Below are 25,382 nucleotides of genomic sequence, written 5' to 3'. Positions count from 1 at the left end.
ATGGTTTTTAAAGCATCTATCCATCCATCCACCCACTCATCCATCCATCCATCCATCCAAAAGAGTAAACCCATTAGAGCCAAACTGTTAGACACATTTCAGTTTTAAATCAGGGCAGGGAGAAAGACATTAATGCAGATGTTAAGTGAAACACAATTCAGAAGATGACTACGAGATGTAAAACACACAAAAATATGTCAGTCTAAACAAAGGAATCTACCAAACTTTATGACTTTAATGACATTGATGTAAGGCCTGATACATTCTCAGCTGATTCCTTTTTTCGATAATATAGAGGTATTATACGAACATGTTGACATGCAACTGAAATATTAATATGTAATAAGTAACAGGTTGCATTTTTTGATTTGCCAGTTGACATCAAAAAGAGCCTATGACACATCTCATGCTACCCATATTATTGAAATATGGAAATGTTAAGTAAAAATTACAAAGTAAAAGAAGACACTACTTGTACCATTTTGAAACAGATTTCAGTTCCCTTCTGGCCTTTACTTAATACAGCAGTTTGCCTCTAAGGGGGTTAGAAATAATGAAAACAAGCCTACAACTGCTCTGTGTCTCAGAAGTACATGAAATGAAACCCGTGTACATTGAGTGTTGTGTTTTTGTCTAGTATTTTTCCTGCTCTCCCCTCCCCCCTGCTCCTCTCCTTCCTCTTTGTTTGTCTGATCTGCTTGATCCTCTCTAGGTGCCTTGTCTCCTCCCAGCGACAGTAGCGGCCTTCTGATTGGCTGTCCAGGGCAGTGGGCGGAGCTTTGTGCTGTTTTTCTTGTTGGTGGATCAGCTCAGTCGTCAGTTTCGGTAACGGCAGGATTAAGTAAACGACACAATCACACGCTGTTTAAAACGTTTTTAGCAGCTTTTACAGCTGCATAAGACAGCATTTATTAAACATACAAACACGGAGAGTATCTCACTCAGCTGAGGATTTTTGTAAATTGTCTTTGGCCGAGGAAAATTAAAGGGAATCGAGGATTTGGTCGCTGCCTCTGCCCTTCCTGTTCAGGCCTTTGTTTTTCATTGCTGCGCTCGAGTAGGCGAACACCAGCGCCCCCTGCGAGCCAACAGGGAAGAGCCGAGGATAGGGAGCCACACAAGCGGCCGAGCCTCCTGCCTCCCGTACGACGTGGGTCCCCACAGCTCAGCTGTCCGATGCGGAGTGAGGATGAGTCCCGCTCTGGAAGCGCTCATGCAGGCGGACGGAACTCCTTATCCTCCCAAAGGGGTGATGCTTGAACCCTTCGTGCACCAGGTGGGAGGCCACTCCTGTGTGCTGCGATTTGGGGAACAAACCATCTGCAAGCCCCTCATCCCACGGGAGCACCAATTTTACAAGAGCCTCCCACCAGAGATGAGGAAGTTCACCCCTCAGTATAAAGGTAAGTTCCTTATTCTTGATCTGCAGGAAATACCAGCCTGTCAAACCAGATGATGTGTGATGTTGTTTTTGCTGCTTTGCATGCATCCTTTAATTTTTTTCTCTCATCTTTGTACTCACTGCTTGCAGTGAATCACGCACTATTGATGTATTTAATATCACAGATAATAATAAATGCACATGATAAGGGGATTATTTTACTTTAAGTGAAGGAACTCTGTTGCAGATAACTCAGCAAAAACACTAGCAGGACTTGGTGTTCCCAGTAACACACTAGAGTATGCATACTGATATTTATAGAATGATGAATTCCTGTATTTGATGACCAGACATTACGTACATATTATGTACAATAGTGGGGCTGTTGGCAGACATCAAAGCCAGTTATCTGGATGTGACCCAGAGGGGTTTAAGTAGAGGCCCGAGTACCTGCCAGGAGGATGAGTAGCCAGAGGCCTTTCAAGTACTGGGCCTGACTTTAAAGGCAGCTATAGTTTCAGAGTGAGATAGAGTTCCATGGGGATCAAAAATAAATGGGACACATCGCCAGGGGAACAGTTCATAAGTCAGCTGAGGAGATTCCCTGACCCATCACTGAAACATAGACACATATCTCTACAAATTTTTAGGCACACTCACAGATACACATGCCTTTAATTGGAGTGTCATGTTTCTTGGGTGTTTCCAGGTCCACAGTCTTTCACAGTCAGCAACAAACAATGAGCACATACTGATAGAGGCACCTTTTAGGTGGTCATATGACGTGGGCAAGACGCACACATGGTATCCGACTCCTCAGAAATGCACCATGGGACTATAAAAAGACACAAGATGAGGGGAGAAAGTTGTGGAGAACTTCTGTGTCCTTATGATGTCCCTATTCAGTGATACCCTGTACATGCTGTCCTGGGAAAGCAGAGACGTATACATTAAATGGTAAAATGGCATGGTCCTGTGGAAAAGCAAAATGATTCTGAGAAGCTTTATAAGTTTGAACCACCTCCAACCTGATACTAAACCATCCCAGAATAAGTGGAGAGCAAGTATATGTCTGACATAGAGGGGGTAAAAAGTATAAGAAATTTCCTAGACTTATATAGAGGGAGACACATTAAAGAAAAACTATCATATCATTCTGCTTACATTATTCAGTATCACTTGAAAGAATGATGGTAGCATGTGAAATGTACAACTTATAAATCTAGGGAAGTGGGACACAAGGACATCTGAACCTTATAAAATTGATAGTGAGCTACAAGCTATCAGACTTCTTCCAGTACAGGATAAACTAATGATGCAGTTTGGTTGTAAAACGGTTCATTGTATTAGCTTTAATACCAGTTTATTGGCCTTTCTTTTGTAGTAAGCCAGTGACTCATAAGTTCCCACACTCACTGAGGTGGTGTGATGACATTGCAGCTCTGAGGCGATGCCACAGTCCATCAGGACAGACTTAGGGGGCGGGGCTTCCTGCATGCTTGTGATGTCACTGCACATGACATCAGGCAGGCCTCCGGCTGCAGACGGAACATGGATGCAGGGTCCTCTGGTCCGCCATTTAATATTTAAAGCTCTGCGCTGTGTTTTAAACACCTGCTCTATTCAGTCAGGCTTTTTCCAAGTAATTATTGTTAGTCATTAAATAGAGGTTGCTTTGTAATGTGCTTACTGTTTTATGTGTTGTTAGATTCACAGTACATCACACACAGACCCGCTATTGGTATTTGTAGCTCTACACTGTCTCGGTATGCTTCAACCACATCCCTCTTTCCTTTCTGTGGTTTGTCTGTATCAGCCGCTGCAGCTGTGATGTTTAGTCTCAGTGTGACACCTCCCCCCACTCTGCACTGAGACCTGTGGTACTCAAGCCCATCTAGGGACTTTTCCTGGGGCCGGGCAGGGGGTCTATAGGGCTGCCCGTTTGTGGATCATGCCATAAATTAACATTGGCATTAAGTAGCACCGTATGTTGTTGGTGTGATGATTTATCTTTAAAACCGACTTCACATTTGTTGTTTTGTGAAACATCTGTCAGTAAACAAACTTGATAAGTCTGTTCAAACATGCCATATAATCCTTAAAAGCTCTGTAGATAGATTGCGATTGTGACAGAACAGTGGGTTATTAGTGATTATCTGTATTGTCATTATGTAACTGTTCACTGAATCTTATTATGTTGTTTTTCATGTATGTGTTTAGATGTGGAAAGAGTGTGAGACTGCTGGTGTCTCGGCCTTAAACCATTGTATTATGAATAACCAATGTTTGGCAGTTGCTTAATAAATGTGCTGGTCACTTCAAACAATTTTCAGCCTTATGTGGTGTTTTGTGAGTCTTGTTTCCTTAATGATTTTAACGACTGGTCTTTCACAACTGGTAATGTCAGCTTATATTTTTGGTGCCATTTATTTCTGTCCCACCTGTATTGAATCTAAATGTGCATTCTTACATGTGTTCATGTTTGTATTCATATATTCAAATTGTGTCTTAAAATAAGCAACAGTAGGATTGGTAATGTTGGGTAAATGTTTACTACAGTGAAAACACAAGGATTCAGTAACTAACGTCCTCTTGCTCCTCCTCACTCTTTGACAGGTGTGGTGTCAGTTAGCTTTGAAGAGGATGAGGAAGGGAACCTGTGCCTCATCGCCTACCCCCTCCATAGTGAATCAGGGGACATAGAAAACAAAGATCCTTCATCAGATTGTGAGCCCAAGACCAAGATGCTGAAGTGGAGCAACAAGAAACAGGCTACACTGCTTCTGGACAACGACAACTACAGCAAAGACAGAACTCGACACACCCGTAAAGAAGACAAGATCCTGAGGTGAGACGGCTTGTCTTAGTGTCTTAAAGCAGTCATAGCCAACAGCCTCCTTGGGGAGTACAATTTGTTGATATTTCTCTGTGTTTTCATCTTTGTAGTTATAATCGTGATGATGTGCAGCAACAGCAGCAGGCAGAGGTTCTTTACTTCAGCCTGGAGAAGGGCAACGTGGTGCCACAGATCAAACACAATCCCTGGAGTCTCAAATGTCACCAACAGCACTTACAAAGGATGAAGGAGAATGCAAAGCACCGCAACCAATACAGTATCCTTTCTTCAAGTGATTGCATCTAGCATTTGCAGTGAAGTATACAGTGTCCTTAGCTGTTAAATGTGTTAAAGTGTTTAGCGGTGTTGTGTGATCCTTGACCCGTTTCACAGAATTTATCCTTTTGGAAAACTTAACATGGTGCTATAGAGTACCATGTGTCTTAGACTTGAAGATGGGAACTCGCCAACATGGTGATGATGCATCAGAGGAGAAGAAAGCCAATCAGATTCGCAAGTGTCAGCAGAGCACTTCTGCCTCTATTGGAGTGCGACTTTGTGGCATGCAGGTATGGGGTACCTCCTGAAGTTCTTTAATTGTACCTTTTATCTGTGTTGTTCTGTTGTGCTAATGTGTCTGTGTGACCTCTGCAGGTTTACCAGTCAGACTCAGGGCAGCTCATGTTCATGAATAAGTACCACGGCCGTAAGCTGACCCTGGCCGGCTTCAAAGAGGCCCTCTACCAGTTCTTTCACAACGGACGCCGCCTTCGTCGGGAGCTGCTGTCACCGGTGCTGCGCAGACTCCGGGAGATGCAAGCTGCCCTGGAAGCCTGTGAGTCCTACCGCTTCTACTCCAGCTCCTTACTCATTATCTACGACGGAGACCCCCCCAGGACTCCCACTAGACCCAGACACCGTGGTGGGGAAGAGGGTGATGAGGATGAGCCATCAGATGAGGAGGAGGAGGAGGAGGAAGGGGCCTTTGGTTTCTCTCGTTCCTCCTCAGCAAGTAGCAGCTCTAGTGTGGCCGGGGGGAGTAGTAACAGTGGCAGCAGTCGCTCATCCCATAGCGTGGGAGAGGCCAGCAGCCCAGAAGTGGATGTGCGAATGATTGACTTTGCACATACCACCTGTCGGCACTATGGAGAAGATAGTGTGGTGCATGAGGGCCAGGACAGTGGTTTCATCTTTGGCCTCCAGAACCTGATCACCATCATCTCCCAGCTGGAGGATCACAGTACTGAGTGAAGCTGCACTAGAGCCAGTATGGTCTGAATTTCAACCCTGGGAAAAGCTCACTGAGCTACAACCCTGTTACTCCAAGGTGCATCGTCCTTATGCCTATGTGGTCGTCTGACCCTCCTCTGCTCGGGGGATCCTCAGACACCTCTGTGTCAGGGAAGAGCCTGTGTGGTCGTGGTTTCACTCTCCCTAATATGCCAGAGGACAGGGCTGCCTGAGCCCTAATTGCACTTTTGTCTTTCTGAGACTACTCCTTTTCTTTATTAGGAGGAATGTTGTATGAGACAGAGGTCTCTCAACTAACACAGGGACTCCTGCAGTATCCTAGGACTCCTCTCTGCCTCTGGTACACACAAGTTTCTTTATTTAAATTCTCTCTGAGAGAGAAAGAGCGAGGCAGAGGAAATTAAAGCTCAATGTAGTTCTAGGATCCCAATGTGGTGCTTTACCTGTGAAATGACGCAAGTGTTTTTTGTTTTCTTTTTGGATGAAGTTTGGACTGCTAGTCCCCAACAGCACAGTATCAGTGGGGAAATGACTGTAAAAGCTGACCTTGGCTGGCTAGGTCAGCAGCCTTGTAGCAATTGACAAGTTAAGCTTCAAATAAGGACATTTTATGTTTTTATATTGGTGTCTGTTTAGACCCTTGCAACAAACATGGTTTCTATGTCCACCAGGCACTTGGATTTACATTTTTTGGTGGAACAACAAGACTCTTTAGGTATAGAAGAAGGGATTTGCCTTTTTTCAACAGTTGCTCTACCCTATACCTTTTTTTGCCTATAAACTTTTTAAGGGGATTGCAAGGGGTTAATATCTTTGTTTCGTCATTGTCTCTGTTTTTGTCTGATTTTCATTCCCAAAAAAGAGAATATATTGTTAAAAACACTAGCTACAAAGACTATATAGAGACTATTTATTTGAAAGGATTGTTTAAAAATAATGAAAAAAAATGGAAACAGCTACATTCCATATTACCACTCAAATGTTCTGTTCTGATATCAATTTTGATTTATTTTGTTATTGCAAGAGCCAATAGCTCTCTTGTGTACCTGTGTGTTAAGTGTCTTGAAAATAAAGGCATTCATTTGTGGTAAAACATACTGTCTGTGTCAGATTTTTTTTTAAATGTGTGTGTGTGTGTGTGTGTGTGTGTGTGTGTGTGTGTGTGTGTGTGTGTGTGTGTATGCATGTGTAAGAAGATGATGGAAATGGGAAACACAAAGAGCTGTGAATAAAGCTGTGGAGTGCTCTTGTAACAAAACTGATGTGATTATGGAAAAAAATCACAACTCAGCCTGAATTGCCAAAACTTAATCAGAATAGAAGAAACATGAGTATACAGTTGCGGAAAAAATTATTAGACCATCAAAAGTCATCAAAAACAATGGTTATGCAATGAAGTACTAACTCCTGTGTGTATTGTGACTAAAACAGACAGAAAAGAAAACATGTAATGCCTTAAAGCACTGTTTTTGATGGTACGATGCCATAGCGACTGATGTAAGAACTGAAGTGATTTTGCTTATTATCAAGAAACCATGGACAATGGCTAGATATCAGCTCTTAAACTCACATAAGCTATTTTTGTTATTATATTTCTCCAACCAAATATACATTTAGTTGTACCAGGCATTAAGATGAACAAGAAATTGAAGAAAACAAGGGTTGTCTAATAGTTTTTTCCGTGCCTATACAACAAAGTACATAAAATTTGTGTGGATGCTTGTGATGCGTTTCTCATGAGTCTTTAACTTCAGTACACTAACAGAGCTTTGCACGTCTAGCACTACTCTAAAAAGGTAATAATGGAGAATCAGGCTGTGATAAGATACTTTAAATGTACGTACACTCCAGATGTCATTTATGATACAATAAGCCTGCACCAAACTCACTGCTTTGACTGTCTATATTCCAATATATTACTGTTTTCTGCCGTAGTAATAGTAACCCTGCTGACAGTCTTATCACATCGTTATAAGGTTAAATATTATCAAATAGATGGAACAATGTCAACACAGAGCTTTATGGGCCCATTGCTGAAATGCATTTCTCTATACATGACTATTAAATAATGTGACACAGTAGATTATGTCACTTAAAACATCCACCTGCATGATGCTCCATGAGAAAGCTCACCGACACCTGTTTTGTTAAGGTGAAGGCTTGTCCGCTGTTACATTGTGATTTTATAATGCAGATTAAATATGGTGTTTGGTGCCAAAACTAAGAGACAGACAAACACACTGGAATTAATTATGAATGTGGTGTGACAATGTTGGACGACATGTTTAAAGATGTGGCGAGGTGTTACCCAACACACCTACAGGTAACTCCCTCATCAAGTAACTATAGGTCAATTTTATTAGAAAATTAGTCTCAAGTAATAGTGTGTATGGCAGCGTTCAACACTTCAGTGTATAAGTCAGTTCCCAACCTTTTTCTGGCTCGTGACCCCATTTTAACATCACAAATTTCTGCCGACCTCAGACATTCAAAACGGAGACTTTTTTTTTTTTTTTTTTTGCTAAAATTAATTTGTTTCTGATCATGTAATAGTTTGCTATACTATGTTGCAAACAAGCATTAATTTTAGACTGCATTTAATGTATATTATTATGGATGGAGGTAGAAAAGCCAGGTGTACAGGGTGGGGAAGCAAAATTTACAATATTTTGAGGCAGGGATTGAAAGACAGTGTATGATCAATTAGTTTATTGAAAGTCATGAGAATTTATTTGTCACAAGAAAATTGACATAATAGAAAATGTTTTTATTCTATGTTTCCTCCTTCTTTCTCAATAACTGCCTTCACACGCTTCCTGAAACTTGCGCAAGTGTTCCTCAAATATTCGGGTGACAACTTCTCCCATTCTTCTTTAATAGTATCTTCCAGACTTTCTCCTAATAGTTTTGCTCATAGTCATTCTCTTCTTTACATTATAAACAGTCTTTAAGGACATTCCATCTATTTTTGAAATCTCCTTTGGTGTGACGAGTGCATTCAGCAAATCACACACTCTTTGACGTTTGCTTTCCTGATCACTCATATGGGCAAAAGTTTCTGAAAAGGTATGGATAATAGTGTTAGGTATGATTATGACATCAATATATGTTTGGTTTCAAAACAACTGACGTAGTGCCTGCTGAGAAAAAACAACTAAATGTTCATTGTAAATTTTGCTTCCCCACCCTGTAGATTACTGCACAACGTGAGAATTTTATTTTTTTATTTTTCCTTGGTCAGGATATGTACAGTCAGTCCAGCTTGTATTTACAAAGCTGCAAATTAATACTGAACAAACAATAACTCAACCATGAATTATGAAAGAGCTGCAGCATCTTAAACCGGCTACAATGAACATTTGAAAGTTAAACAGTACCACAGTGCTTCAGTTTCAGCTTCAGAGTTTGTCATGTCTTTTATGTATTGTGATTGTCTCTCTCAGCTCACTATATATTTTTTATTAGTAAGTTTTTATTTTTATTTCTATCAATTACTAGAAATTTCAGGTGACCCCATTTGAATTCCAGGCGACCCCACGTGGGATTCCGACCCCAAGGTTAAAAGACACTGGTGTAATGTAAAGAACCAAACAGGAAGGCCTCATAATGTTTACTTCTTTGTTTTGCAATTTACTTAATTTGGACAAAAATCATCCAAAGACAGTCTACCAGGGGAACCGGTTTTCCTTATTCACAGTTTTATTTTCTGCTTGTGAAAGAGTAACTGGAAAAGTTGCACACCACACTTTTCATGCGTCACTGTAGTTTCAGAGTTCATTATTAAGCTGTTTGTTGAGACTTTTGGCACAGTTGCCATTCAGCGGCGATATCGGTGACTGATACGCTTCACAATCTGCATTAGGCTAGAATAAAGCTCAGATTACCCACTTAAAACATAAAAAAACTTAAAGATCACAACAGTCCTAAGCAGGAAGTATTATGCAGTGCTGGCTAGTCCCTACACACACTAACACCATGCCAGAAACCTTAGGTGACCAGTGTTTCTCTAACATACGCACTTTGAACTCTATAGTGAAAGTCGTTGCTTGCCAACATCGGTGGTTTTGTAGTCAGCCTAATCAGCTTTAAGAGTCCGGAAAACACTAAGGCAGGTTAGTCCACAGAAAAAAACAGCTGAGTGGAAAGTATGCCGAGAAGACTGCGTCATTTTTAAGCAACTTGGCACACCTGCTCCACATGAAAGGTACAGTGGTTTGTCTCAGAAGAATACACTCTGAAGGCCCAATGACACTGCAGGTTGAGCTGTATGTATATCATTATGACTGAATAATGACAAGTGGGAAAGAAACTGTGTATCATACAGCATTCTGCAGTATTTCAGAGATGGTAGGTGACCCACATACCCACGATTTATTCACAGCATTCAACTTGAAGATCATTCATGCAGATCTAATGAAAATTAAAGATTCAATCCATTACCAATGATTTGTAGGTAAGTGTAGGAATGCACATGTGAGATAGATGCTAGATGAAATATTTATCAAGCATTTAGTTAATAAATGTCTCATCTTATCTGCTGTCCTGTCCCTGATGTTGGGGATGTAGTGCAGAGATCAGAGGATGGACACCGTTACAGAAGAGTGAAGGGGGAGAAAGGCACTTTAGGACAGATGATGACAAAATGAGTGAGATTATCATGTCCTCTTCCTGTCTAAAAATAACTGCATATTTCCTGCTCATCTGCTGTCTGCTCAGAACAGATTTAGAGAAATATGTTTTAACTAGGCACGGCATATTCTCAAGTTAATTGTTACAGATGAAGAGGCTCTGAACAGAGTATATTTGTCTACGGGCTGCACTTCTCTGTGTTAATGACTTTCTTTCATATTGGTTTGTGCTTTTCTCCTCATGTGGTTGTTGTATGATTGTGGTGTTGTGCCTGGGTGCTGGTGTGGGACATAGGCAGTTACCTTGGTGACTGAGCACACTTTTTTTTTTTTACAGTGATGCATTGCTATGGCAACAGCAGCAGTATTTTTAGAAACTAAACCAAAAAATGCAGGGGTGGTTTGGCCTCGATGCTCATATGAAAATATTCACCTAGAATGGGGCTGAACTTAAAAAAAAAAAAAGATCAGCTAATAATGTCATGAAGTGAAATAAAACAAAGCATAAACTAAAAAGTGTACTTTTGCAGGATTATCAGATCATTTCACTAAAACAGCATGACATACAGGTGCACAGAAGAGGCATTGGGTCTGCAGTAATTGTGTTTTAAGATCAAACTTCTGCTTTTTAATGTGCTGAAAGAATGTATAAACACTGACTGACCTAAATACTACCACACACTTTGAGACGTTATATATGTTGCTGTGATTAACCTTGTGATGATAACATGAGCAATGATCTGATCTTTTGGCATACGTGGACTCACACACGCAGTTGCACCTACATATGTGTGTTTTGAGTATTATGAAAGTCTGTAGCCCATACACGGTAGTGTTTAAGCACACTGTACGACAACTGTCAAGGCTCAAAGGTTGGAGAAATTATTATCTGATTTTCTGACATTATTGCACCAGGACTTGTTGGCTTAATGGCTTTAGGAGATGTTCTGCTCTAGATAAGATGTTGTGCAGCAAAGGACAAGTCAACTAGGACATGAAATTATAATATGAAACGAAATATAAACCTTCAGTACAACTCATGCTTTTTTCCCTGCAGCAACAACAGTGATGTATGAGTATAGGATCTTAAAATAACTCAGACATGAATTAAAATATGAAAAGAGGAATGATTTAACCCACAAACACCCCAGAAACAAAAGAGGAATGCACTTCTAATAAAGCAATAAATTAAGTTGACAATATCATCATAATCTGTGAACAGTAGCAGATATTTTACAGGTTAAAACAGTGGGTTATCAGACCTGTACAACTGGTGTACATAAAGTGTGAAGTCATAGCTTATTACGCAATTCATCTTGATAAAATGGACCCATGTCAGCAGATCAGTCCGATAATAACACACACAGACGTCAGGTCAGAGAGACAAGGACAGATATGATAGTAAATCACACAGAGAATTTATGATACAATAAACCTGTGCTAACCTCACTGCAGTTGGCTGTCCACTTTCATATCACCCCATGTTGGCTATGTCATTATTTCACCACCATAGCAGTAGTAGTCCTGCTGGCGCTACCTTTATGTGGAACCTCAGCACATTGTTAAACTTTGCCCTTGAGATTATAATAAAGTAGTTGATAAATTAAGTAGTGTCAGCTACAGCTGTGCAGATGGATGGATGGATGAATGGATGAGATCGCCAGCTATCGAGCTCCTCCTTTTGGAATCTATCCAGGTCACTAACTTAAGCTTAAGCCTGTGGGTTTGGTCAAGGAATGTGGTGGAACATTGGTATTATGTAATTTGAATGGTTGTACCAAGGTGTTTACTGGGACACCTGAGGTCAAATTCTTCTCAACTAAATGTTTCTTAATAAAGTGCACCAAAGGACCATGTTTGCTATGGAGTAATTCACAGTCCTTAAATTTTCTACTGGCATTAAAGTGCACTAGGTTGTCTTAAATCATGCTTTTCAGAAGGATTTGAATTTGCACATGTTAATGATCAGTCGTCCACCTCAACTAAGGTTAATCATGTTGTTCCACAGGGTTCTGTACTCCGACCAGTTCTTTTTACTCCATACATGGTGCTCTTCGAAGCTATCATAAAGAACCACTGCATACATGTGTTCTGTTGTGCTAATGACACCCAACTGTATTTATCCAAAACACCAAATTACACAATCAGTTATATACCTACAAGCTTGTCTCATGTCTCAATTATTTACAACACAATTAACCTAAACACAACAAAATAAGCTATAACAGAAGTTATCCCACAACGGAAACAGGTGGTGACAGGAGTGAACTCAGTGATTAAGTAAGTAAATCGTTATTCATAAGTTTTAAATGATTGCTGTCGCTAATGAACAATGTTGATACTTACCGTTGTATTTCTGTATTTTGCTATCTAGCCTCGTACTTAGCAACATTAGTGATCACTGCCATGGAGCGAATCCAATGAAAGTAGGGCTTACAGGCTCATACCAGATGCGAATGCTACCGTTATATGCTCTGATGTAACTAACATTACTTGTCTGAAGCTGTGCCACTACTATAGTCCATTTGCCTCTAAATGCTGCAACATGAGTACTAACAGAAAAAGAGATCATATTTCTCCAATTTTAACTTGTCCTCCTGGGCTCCCTGCATCTGTATTGTACAGTCTTCATCTGCCTTTCTGGGTCCTAAATTTATTTTTATTTCAATTAATATTCTTAATTTTATTTTTTTAGACTTAAGATTTGTCTGCTAACATACAATACAAAGCCCTTAACAACAGCGAGGGGAAGTGTGGCCCTTCTATTGTGACCTGTTGAACCTAACAGAAAAAATCTGAAGTCCATGGTAGGACACTATTTATATTTGATCATGATATGACATTTGCCATTTGGAAAGATAATTTTACAAGCGGAGAATGTCACAGTTTGTGGCAAAGATTTAAAAAGAAACATCCAGTTTTGTGTTAAACAGCTGAATGAACTGCATCTCTTGCTGCATATGATATACATCAGCAAAATAACCACTGCATCACTACATTTTACCTTAATGTTCGAGGGCGAGATTAAAAAGTATTTAAAGAGGTGAAATAACCACAATCTGGCCATGTTGAAGCTGCGGAGACATATTCAGCATCTCTGAACAGACTGTTAAGAGGGACATCTATGATTGCATGTGACCTCCTTGACTTTCAGGCAGGGAGTCTGTTATTTACACATTTTCATAATATATTTTCGCAGTTTCATGATAAACTTTTTTGACTGGTAAAATTATCCTTCACATTGACAGACAAATATGTGTAAATGATCACATAATTTAATCAAGAACAAAAAATAACATGTCTCTCACCACTGACTTTTTCTTAAAGTAAAATCCCATGGGGCGACTCTGGATGGGGCCGGTATTCAGCACTGTACAAAGCTCCATCCTACATCAAACACCTAATTATACCTTTCAAGACATATAGTTAGAGATGGTTCAGGTGTTTTAATGAATGGCCTCAGACCACTGAGGATACTGATGCACTGAGCACCTCTCCTCCCTCCCTTTTGCTACATATATGTATATACTGTGTGTTTCTATTAAATATGTCATATGTCATGCCACTGTTGTAGTTTGTGTTTTGTCCTCTCTCTCAGTTATCTCTGGCTGTGGAGCTCTACGTTCCTTATGTTTGGTTCTGGACTCCATCCTACTCAGTGTTTGCCTATGTCTATATTATTTGTTGCTCTTATTTCATGCTGATCTTTTTCTTTCCTCTTTCCACTGACTAAAGCTGGCAGACGCAGATGGTCACCAACCCAGAGTCCTGCTCTGTTGGAGGTTTTTTGTATCCTGCTGTCACCTTGGGTTTGCTCATGGCACATGAATAAACTGAGGAAATATAATATAATATAACTTGTTATGCTAGACAGACTGGGCAGGATATTTGACTCAATATGTTTTTAATAATGACTCCTCTGTAGTGTCACTGACTGTCAAATGTTTCACCAAATGTCACTGAAGGCGGTCAACAGTTGTTTTCAAGTATCACCAGAGTATGTTTTATGTTGAAGAATACAGCAAAATGTGTTTTATTTAGTTGTTCATGAAGAAAACAAATTAAGCCTTCTATCCAGACATGCAGAGACATAGTGAAACAAAGTACTGGATTCATCATAAAATATAAAATTACATCGAAATTCCTCAAATTAAATCTCCTATAAGTAAATACATTTACTGGATTAAGTGATGATGCAGAATGATGTGACTAAGTGTTACTGCGAGTTTACACAAACATCTATATGTATCACACACACACTCACACACATATACATACATATACAGTATGTATTTTCCTGTATTTAATTTACTCATGACCATATATTTGTTCATAACAGCTCAAAGTAAAAATTTAGGTTGTTATATCAGAATAGAGAAAACTGAAGCAAATATGACTTTATTAACAAAATATATTATTAGCTAAACATAAGAATAACGTCAATGCAGTGGATGTAACCACTGCCAGTGATGTTAGTATTTCAATGTTCACTACTGAGCCTGAATTATTTACATGTATTGTTACTATTAGTCGTCAAAAAGATACAAAACACTTTAGACCAGTGGATGCTTTTGGTCACTGGTGGCTGTTTAGGTCTTTGAGGGTTCAAACTGGTCCAGAAAAGGAAATGAACATGAATAAACTGATGCCAGGTGCCGACACGTCCCACTACCACAGGGGTGTCAAACTCATTTTAGTTCAGGGGCCACATTCAGCCCAATTTTTTTTTATCTCAAGTGGGCTGGACCAGTAAAATAATAACAGTGAAAAAAGCAAAATTAAATTATGATAATGTTAACATCTCCAAAAACCGGAATAACATGAACAACTGGAAACGTCCTCAGAAAAACAACTGCAGTTTTAACAATATTATGCCTCAGATTATCAGTTTATCAGTTATACATGTGAATTACAACTTACATTACAATTACAAATACACAAAACATTTAATAACAGGTAGAATATTGGTGAAATTGCATTTTCTTATCTTAAGTAATTTCGGGTTTTTCACATTTTTTGTAAAATAACAGTTTTTTAATATAAACATTTTCATGCAATTTTATTTTTTTACACTAAAAGAGAAAATTTGCTGTTTTCATTATTTATAGGTTTAATATGATAGTATTTTATTGGTCTGACTTTCTTGATATCTAATTTGTCTGTATGTGCAATCTGAATTAAAATGATTTTGACATCCTCAACTGTTAATATTTTCAGTATAAGTTTTGTATTTCACAAATCCATCCTACGGGCCAGATTGGATCCTTTGGCGGGCCGGATTTGGCCCCCGGGCCGCATGTTTGACACCTGTGCACTACCAGATGTAATTGTAGCTGTGACAGATCCAGCGACGTGTAGGCATGTAAAAACACGATGTACTTGACATAGTGAAGGGGACATATATGTTCAAATGGAAAAACCAGGGCCAGTTTTCAGCCTCCCTGAAGGCAGTCAGGTGGGGGGTGGAACAGTTTTTATTTCCACGTTACAGCACATGCACAGTCATCCTCCCCGCAGCACCCATAGTGAAGTGCATTAGTATGTGTTCTAAAAATAACCCAGACGGGACAAGACACGTAGAGAAAGCCATTAGTGTACAGCACATAGTCCAGAATAATCTGGATTAAGCTTGATGACTATAGTACATTTCAGGATTGCTAACTCCTGTGGGGTTGTGTTATGATGTGTCACTAATGCCACATTCTCCATCTGTAGGATTATTTTGGTTTTCTGCTGGTTTAAATGCAGCTGCATTAATCCACCTCACATACATTTTCCACTTCATAGATTCTGTGACACCATCCTCTTTCACACAAGTAAAAGCAGTGTCTACTAATTGTTCTGATGAGGGAATGAGTCACTGGGAGTAGGTGGTGAAACTGGGAGGTTTCAGTGAGAAATCCTGTAAAAACACACGCTCATTCATCTTCAGCACATAACAGACCCTTTAATATCTCTAATTAACCCATAAAGGCCCAAACAGCAGCTGGCAACCAAAACTATCTACTGATTTAAAATATTTTAGAACTTCTGAACCATTAACTCATAAAGACCCAAACATCCACTGTCGACCAAAACCAGCTACTGCTCTAAAAGGTTTAATACCTGTTGATCCACTAATCCTATCAATCCATGTAAATAATTAGTGAAAATACAGTTTGTCATCTTTTCATGGTCATCAGGTATGACCCATCTGGACACTCAGAGGCTTCATAGTGAACGTGGAAACACCATTATCTTTTACAACATTGATTCACCAGTAAAACCCATGGGGTTGGATCAATGACAGTGGAGGGAGACACTTCTTTTTATGTTCAGTAATTGATATATTTACTAAAAAAGTTACTTTTTCTTCAGTTTTCTCTGTTTCTCATATAATAACCCTCAACTTTAACCCAAGCTTCTTTGAACATCTACATAATCAGTGAATTAAATACAAGAAAATATATGGTTTTCATTGTAAAAACACAAAATACGGAGGATAGTATTATAATAAATGGTGATAAATCATTTAAAAAAGGTGAAATCCAGAGGAAAAAAAAAATTGAGAACTGCCACAGAAGTAACACTAGGTCTTTATGGGTTAAAATTATAACAGTGAACAAAAATGATGGTTTCATTTTAGAGATGGGCTACTCAGCCAAAAATGTGCACATGATGTTCACATTTTACAAACTGAAATGTTTTCAACCCAATATCAACAATTACCATGATTAATCGCATTACTTCTTTCTGATTAAAAGGTTGGCTTTTGGTCCTGAGCTAATTGAAGAAATGAGATGGTTATTTGTGGTTTGCAATAGTTTGGAAAAGGAAGCACCAGGAAAAAAAAAAACATCAAAAAATAGAAAGCAAAACAAAGTTAAAGATGTTCCTACATAAAAACAACATAAGTGATGTAACAGGACTAAAATTACTTAAAAGACACAACAAAATGTAACAAGACAATATGATGTAAAAGAGAAAAATGTAAAATATATACAACAAATATTACGTAAACGATGCAACAAGATGGAAATATTGTACAGAAAACAACATGGCGAAAAGGATGTAAAAGACTTATCAAAACATGACAAGAGTAAAATGCACCTCCTAAGTCTGATTTTATTTTTTGGCACTTTCATTTTAGGTTTATTTATTTTCATTTATTTATTGACATTTCATCAAAATAAAAAGATATTAACACAATCTGAGTTGACAAGATGAGAATACTGAAACAAGTTGTAAGCTATTTAGCTGGTAAAGTAAAGAAAAAAAATGCCAAAGAAAATATATAACCCTAAATATGATTATCAAAGAATATATGATGTGCATGATTGTCCTGTCATGTTTCTTGATAAACTTTTCAGATGTTGATTTGCTTAAAACAGGCATTAATGTTGTTGAATTGTTATGAATGCCATTAAAACCTTTTTTGTCTAGATTATAATGTATTCTTCGGCTTATGTGTGATATTTATCCATTGGCTTTAACGTTGAGTTCACACCGACATCATTGGTACAGAGCTGATCTTTGTTGACACACTTCCACTGGGGTCATTTGACTGGCGTGGTTATGTGCATGTTAAGAACATATATGTCACAGAGCCTTCAAACATGTTACATAAGACAGTTAAAGTGAGGATGGACCTAAACAGCTGTGCACCCCTTACACCTGACCTGTCTCTGCCATACATTCCTGGGAATTATATGCACTATTATTTACAACAGTTTACATCTTCAACTTAACACCATGGAACTGTCTTTTGGCCTCTGGTGGCTTAGTGACAGTCAGGGCACCGCCATGATCCGGTATTATCAACTTTTTTTTTTTTTGACAACTTCTGACCTCTTTGGATACCAGAACACCATATTTTTTAGTCATACGATGAAATATTTCTATCATATTATCAGCATTTTCCTTTAAAATGTGTTTTCGGATGTATTTTAGTTGTTTTTGGGTTATCTTTATTTATTCATTACCTCTGAGGTATACTGTACATTCTTGATACAGCTCTTTTGTAGTACTTCCCATTATTAAAGGGTTTTATTCCCCTTTTCATTCTCTTTGTCAGCCTGTTTTTCACATATAACCCTGTGTGTTATTGTTTTTTGATCTGCTTATTGCAAATCGCACTGATTTCACAGTGCTATACATATAATGCAGATTTTTATTTTATTATCACAGCCATTTGTTGTGTTTAAACTTGTCCAGATTTTAAGGCAAGCTTTAAGATTTTAGGTATTTATGGGAACATTTTTCACTTAAGGTACACAACTGATAACATTATTATCATTTTCTCCACAAAAAAGTATGTTGTAATTATTCAGGTGATGAATAAACCCAACATAATAAACCATAATCAGTTGATTTGTTTAAGACTCCAGATCAAAACTTGATTCAGATGAATTGTATTAATTGCAAGGGGAAAAGTATGTGTCCTTCTGCTCAGGAAAAGAAAAAAAAAAGGAAAATTAGAAAATAAAATTATAAAGGAATAACTGTATTACATGAATACATAGGATTCAAAGTGTTTTATTGTCATGTAAAGAAACAGAAGAAGTAAAGAAACAGATTCCCTTGTACAATGAGAATCTTACTTTGCCATCCACACTGAATGCCAACAGAATTTAAGATAAGTATAAAAGTGTAAGTATGAAAATTGAAATAGAATAATTTAACTAGAAAATTAAAACAACCAGAACAAAGTGGCACTTAAAAATGGCATGCAAAAGAAAATCATCATAAAAATATAAAAAATATAAACTACTATAACTAAAAGAAAATATATATTTACATAAATGTGGTAAAAGTGGGCAAACTGTCAGAGGTAAATGGCATACATGTGCAAAACTGTCTGAGATAAGTAAGATGTTAAATGTGCATAAACTGTCAGATATGAACAGTATGATATATATACAGTATAAGGTGCATATATACATAAAGATAGCATCATCATATTGATGTGGGCATGAATGTATAAGTATGAGGGTCATGTTCGGGCTTGCAGATTTACTCAAAGAGATGCTTTTCTATATTTAATGCATAAGACATTGTATAAAGCTGCAGGGTCTTGCTGCTCTGATGTTGTGTGAGAACAGGTCTGCAGGGAGGAGTCAGGGGTCGTTGATCTGTAGATGTTTATGTAACCTGGAGCTGGAGGTTGAGGACATGGTGTTCTTCTGTATGCTGGATCACCCGAGTGGATTATGAGGACAATTAAACACCGCAGTAAAATCCCCAGAACCCGTAACCTCTGACCTGTAGTAAATCAGATAGACTACACAGTACATGCAGCGTGTTCACAGTAAATGTTGGTCAACAAGAGACCAGAGCAGCTGGTTCACACAGTCAATAAAAGGCTCAGAGTATAAGAAAATATAACAGCAGGAAACATACAAGAAATGGATGTTTAACACTTCAACAGTTACTATTATTATTGTCATTATTATTTCTCTGGTTTTATTCCTTGTTATTGACAGGGGACAGAAAATAGGAGATGTGGGTAAAGACAGCTGAGCAGGGACTGCTCACTCCTTGGTCTCATGCTGATCTTGTGACACTTTACTCTCGCCCATATTTCTTATGTGAGTGCATCCACTCATCCCCCTCTCCTCCACAGCCCACATGGACCACCCACAGAAGGTGGGACAAACCATTGTTATTACTGTAAACTATAGAATATGGCTGTCTGACATCAGTTTTAGCTTCAACCCCAGTATATTCTACTTGCAGTTATTTTTAATTTGCTTTACATACACGAACTGTAGATTTGAAGTAACAACACACACACAAAGACAATTCTGAAACAATGATGTAACAGTTACTTTAAAGAATTCAGCATTCCTTTACCCTGCTGCAAAGCCAAAATCTTACGTAATATCAAATGACAGGTGATTTTTTTTTAAACCTGTCTCCATGTTAATGCAAATGCTGCAAGAAGTCATGTTATGTCTTGTCTACACACGTTTCTCCTGCATCAAGTCTGAGAAATAATTAAATGGAATCTGAAAATCCACAGTTTTCACTAAAACTATGATAAGTGATGTATTTTTGTTCACATGCAGGAAAAGCAGTGGTTGTTTCATTATTGAATGAATATTACATTGTATTGCAACAAATATTGTAAAACAATCAGCATCATCCAATGATATGCACTGCAACAGTGAGTTTAAAGTGAACTAAATTCTTTATCAGCTTTATTTTTGTATGATAACAGCTTACATAATAACATATTGAGCTGTTCTATAAAATACTAAAAACAGGTGACATTAAATAAATTCATTGTAATATTTCTACATACACATTAATATCTTACAATACAAATTCTGGACTAAATAAGAAATAAACTGCAAATTGTATCTTTATTTGCTGAGCTTTATAAACTTTGTCAATGACATAGTGTCTAGAGCTGACTATAAGCTGAAATATGTGCCACCAGAAACTGAATTTGAGTCATGAAAACTGAATCTGAACTGGATAATTTGAAATTGAATTTAGTTTTGAACTTAAGTCCAATAAACTTGAAACTGAATGTAAGATTATGAAACTGAATTCAGTTTTTCTTAAACTATATTTTATCCTCACTGAAAATTCAACTCTATATGTTTTCACATTCCGTTCTCAAAATTCAATTTCAATTTACTATGACCCACATCCTGGTAGCTGAGGAAGAGCAACTGAGCGCAGATACACAGGACTCCTCTTCGGCCAATCAGCAGCTACATTTTTGAGCAGGTAACATAGTAGTTGTCAAGGAAACGGAGGAAGAAGTGCTTGGTGGCCCAGAGGTGTCACAGCAATAGAAAAGCTGCAACACAACACAATAAGCCACAACACATTTAACCGCAAAACAACACAATAAGTCATAACGGAAGTTATCCCACAACGGAAACGGGTAGCGACAGGAGTGGACTCGGTGATTAAGCAAGTAAATCATTCATAAGTTTTAAATGATTGCTGTTGGTAATGAACAATATTGATATTTGCCGTTGTATTTCTATAATTTGCCATCTAGCCTCGGGCTATTATCATAATTATACAGTAAATAGTTAGCAACAAACTTAGCAGCATTAGCGAGCACTGCTGTGGAGCAAATCCAATGACAGTAGGGCTTACAGGCTCATACCAGATGTGAATGATGTTGTTATAATATGCTCTGTTGTAACTAACGTTACTTGTCTCAAACTGTGCAAATAAAGAAAAACCCCACACCACAGAAAGTTCAACAAGTTCATGTCCACAAAATAAACAGTACATATTTATCTGTAGGAGAAATGAAGCATAGGCTTAATCAGATAACAGCTGGCTGGTGGCTGGTTTTACAGTGAGGAGAAAATAAAACTGAAGAATACTGTAAGCGTACATTCAGTTTTCTTTATTTGCACAGCTTGAGACAAGTAACGTTAGTTACATCAGAGCATATTATAAGGATATCATTCACATCTGGTATGAGCCTGTAAGCCCTACTGTCATTGGGTTCACTCCATAGCAGTGCTCGCTAATGCTGCTAAGTTTGTTGCTAACAATTAACTGTATAATTATAATAATAGTCCAGGGCTAGATGGCAAAATACAGGAATACAATGGTAAGTATCAACATTATTCATTAGCAACAGCAATCATTTAAAACTTATGAATAATTTACTTACTTAATCACCGAGTCCACTCCTGTCACCACCCGTTTCCGTTGTGGGATAACTTCCGTTATGACTTATTGTGTTCTGGTTAACTGTGCTGTGTTGTGGCTTTTGTATTGCTGTGACACCTCTGGGCCACCACGCACTTCTTTCTCTGTTTCCTTGACAACTACTATGTTATGTGCTGATTGGCTGAAGAGGAGTCCTGTGTATCCGTGCTTGATTGCTCTTCCTCAACTACCTGGATGTCTGTCACGGTAAATTGAAACTGAATTTTGAGATCTGAATATGAAAATATATAGGGTTGAATTTTCAGTGAGGATAAAATATAGTTTCTGAGAAACCGAATTCAGTTTCATAATCTTACATTCAGTTTCAAGTTTACTGGACTTAAGTTCAAAACTAATAAATTCAATTTCAAATGATCCAATTCAGATTCAGTTTTCATGATTCAAATTCAGTTTCTGGTGGCACATATTTCTGCCCATAGCTGACATCCAAATCTACTTTGATAAAAAAAATGATAGAACTGATTTTGTGGACAAGATAGGCCCGTGCTGATCCCTGACCTCAGCCAGTGACCCCAGGTTTCACCCTCACACAGCTGAACAGAAGCTTCTTCCTCCCACAGGAACTGAAACCTCTTAGTGTTGATACCAAAGAGGGAATGTCAGCAAAAAGGAAAGAAAGACTTTTTAACACAACACTTACTCATACCGCCTCATCAATAGATGTGTCATTGCCAGTACCATCCACAAAACATATTAAGATAAAAAAAACACAAAACAAAAAAACACACACACAAGAACACCAAGAAAGAGTGGTGTGAGCATGAGTGGCGATACAATACACTGGTGGAAAAATTTTTTGGACACCCTTAAAATTTTACACAATCTTAAATATTATCATGAAATATTTAGCAGACAAATGTTTTTCATATTTCAAAAGATGTGGTGGCATCAGAAAGACACAAAGTCAAATGATTCTTTAGTTTATCATTAACAGTGTTATTGGCAGTGACATGGAGACGTTTGAGTCAGTGAAAGACAGGAGGACACTGGACAAGCTGCTCTCCATCATGGACAATTCTTTACATCCACTTCACCAGACTGCAGAGGGTCAGCGGAGCTCTTTTTCCAACAGACTCATCCAGCTCCACTGTCACAGCGAACGGTACAGGACTTCATTCCTACTTCCATCCTGTACAACAGCTCACTCGTCTGTAACAGATAACTCATACATTCACATTACTGCACCTGAGTCACTTTCACACCTGTAGGTATATAGTGTATATTGACTTCCATTTCCTGTAGATTTGTACATATGCAAATTTTTTGTGCTTTATTAGTGAATTCTATTTATTGCTTTTATTTCTTCACACTCACTTTCCTTTTTTTTTTGCTTTTTTGCTAGTGTTTTTTCAAGAGTGTTTTTGTATGCAACTGAGCTATTGTGACCAAGTAATTCCCCTTTGCGGATCAACAAAGTTTGTCTAAGTCTATGTCTAACAAGAAAAAAAATAACAAAACTAAACTCTTGACAGTTTCAACATGTCATGCCCTGGATGTGTTTTATATGTTTATTTATGTTGTTGAAACACCCAGTTTTGACCTTGATGATCCAGTACACATGCAGAGGGGAGCAGGTGGGTTGGGAAAATGGTACAATACTTGGCAGAGTTCAATAATTCTGATTCTTAATGCAATATATCACAAATAAATGGGGTGTCCAAAAACCTTTTTTCACCATGGTATCATGACTGGCGATAAAATAAAGGCATTCCCATTTTAATGTATGTTGGATAACCTATCACTACAGATTCTTCATAAACAAAGACTGACAACAGAGAATGTGTTTCTCATTTCTGAAACCAAGAAGTATTTTACTACACTGATGATTTTTGCAAATCTATAACCCATTAATTTATTTTGTTCAGTATTTACCAGGAAATATAATGCATATCTGGAGTGGAGACCTTGAAGTCAAAAATACAACAATCTGCATTGAGATTCAGAGATTTCTTGAGTATATGTGAAATATTTTCTCCAACTCAGTCTGTACTGGATATGGTCAGGTCGGTGCTGCCCTCTGCTGGATGTATAATATAAAGAACATGGGGGCTTAAATGGTCAACAAGTACAGGATTACATGTGTAAAATGATGTTTTGATGTGGTCTTTTAATTTGTTAGATATATATTCCTTTCCCTTTCATTCACAGTAGAGAAAATACATGTTATAACAGTCTGTTGTTATTACTGTTATCACTCAAATAGGCTGACATAAAATATTCTGTTGTTATTGTGCACTTTGCACACATTAGGCACCTCACGATTCGATTCGATTACGATTCAGGGTGCTACGATTTGATTAATCAATGGTTATCACGATAATACCGATTATTACAATTATAACGATTTTCGATACATCTTTTTTCCCCATTCAAGATTTTTTTCTCCCTCTGTGGCTACTTCATACATTTAAACGAGGTAAATTTGTCAGTATCTATAAATTCAAGTAATCAGACAAATTTGCCTCCATTATCTTTTATTTGTGTCAAACCACTGAATGATCCAACATATTTCCCACCAGGGAACCAACAGGAAAAAGTAGCAGTGACATACACTGCAAAAGCTGCTCTTATTCACAAAGACTTCCAGTTACCTGCAAAACCTTTGGTGGATCAAAAGCAATACTTTTCAAAAATATATACCTATTAACAGTACAAAAAAAACTTTAGTGGAATGAAGTCCACATTTTTTAGGAAAACAAATAACGTGTATTTAGAAATAAATAAGACTTAATCACAAGTGCTTTTCACAGAGTTTTGTACAAGTCAAATAAATCGCGTCCGCATCAGAGCAGGACAGCTCTGCTTCCAAACGCCAGCTTTTAACCCAGTGGGTGAATCTCACGCTCTGGAACTGGAGCCAAACACTTACTGTTGGTTTTACTGGGTTCCCTCTGGTCCGTCCCTTAAGGCGTCCGGGTGGCACTTTTATTTTCCTGTCGCCTGCTGCGGTTGTGTTCCTGTCAATTGATAATTACGAAAAATAATTGTTTTTGAACATTTATAATCTTTATCGAACCGTCACGTGTCGTATCGCGATGAATCTAATAATTGATGTATTGGCACACCCTAACTGGCACACATTACATTTATATTTTTGCCTTAGCATGTAGCTAGTTATGCTAGCATAGCTGATTGTAACTAATAACATTTATTACGTTGACACTCTTACCGTTGCTATAGTGATCCTTTGTTGTTCTCGGTGGTGGTGGTTCCTTTCGGGTGGTCTCTGGGTCTGACCTCTGCTTCTGATTCTTGATACTAGTGGCTAGCTTAAAAGCTTCTGCCAAAAATCTTTCACAAGTTCAAATAGCATTTCTCTCTCTGGTCAAGATCGAAGTGCGACCGTTAAATCCTGTCCAGGTTATACATACAGTCCACAGTAACCTGGCAACAGTAGAATTCTAATGTAATGTTTTCATTTCCCCTGTGGTTTTCACAATTTAAAAAGTATTTTTCTTTAAAAACAAACTGCTACAAATCGTTAATGATACATATAGTGTTAGAATGCACCACCCTCCAGCTGAAATGTTTCCTAAATGTTAATTTTCCTAAATGTTAATTTTTGTTTAAGGATAATAATTGATTTATTGATAATATC

General features: G+C 38.0%; 1 protein-coding gene across 1 annotated transcript; it reads left to right on the top strand.

Annotated features, from left to right (window-relative positions):
- Positions 1 to 803: 803 nt before the first annotated feature.
- LOC115418971 (inositol hexakisphosphate kinase 2) lies at positions 804 to 6,563 on the top strand. The gene is made up of 5 exons (XM_030133538.1): positions 804 to 1,403; positions 3,998 to 4,229; positions 4,328 to 4,494; positions 4,611 to 4,786; positions 4,872 to 6,563. Exons 1-5 carry the CDS (start codon positions 1,190 to 1,192, stop codon positions 5,466 to 5,468), a joined length of 1,386 nt encoding a protein of 461 aa, XP_029989398.1. The 5' UTR covers positions 804 to 1,189; the 3' UTR covers positions 5,469 to 6,563.
- Positions 6,564 to 25,382: the final 18,819 nt, after the last annotated feature.

This window comes from Sphaeramia orbicularis, chromosome 5 (genome assembly GCF_902148855.1).
Source record: "Sphaeramia orbicularis chromosome 5, fSphaOr1.1, whole genome shotgun sequence".
NCBI lineage: Eukaryota > Metazoa > Chordata > Actinopteri > Kurtiformes > Apogonidae > Sphaeramia > Sphaeramia orbicularis.
Note: the sequence above shows the minus strand (reverse complement) of the source record. Positions and strands in the feature narration are given on the sequence as shown.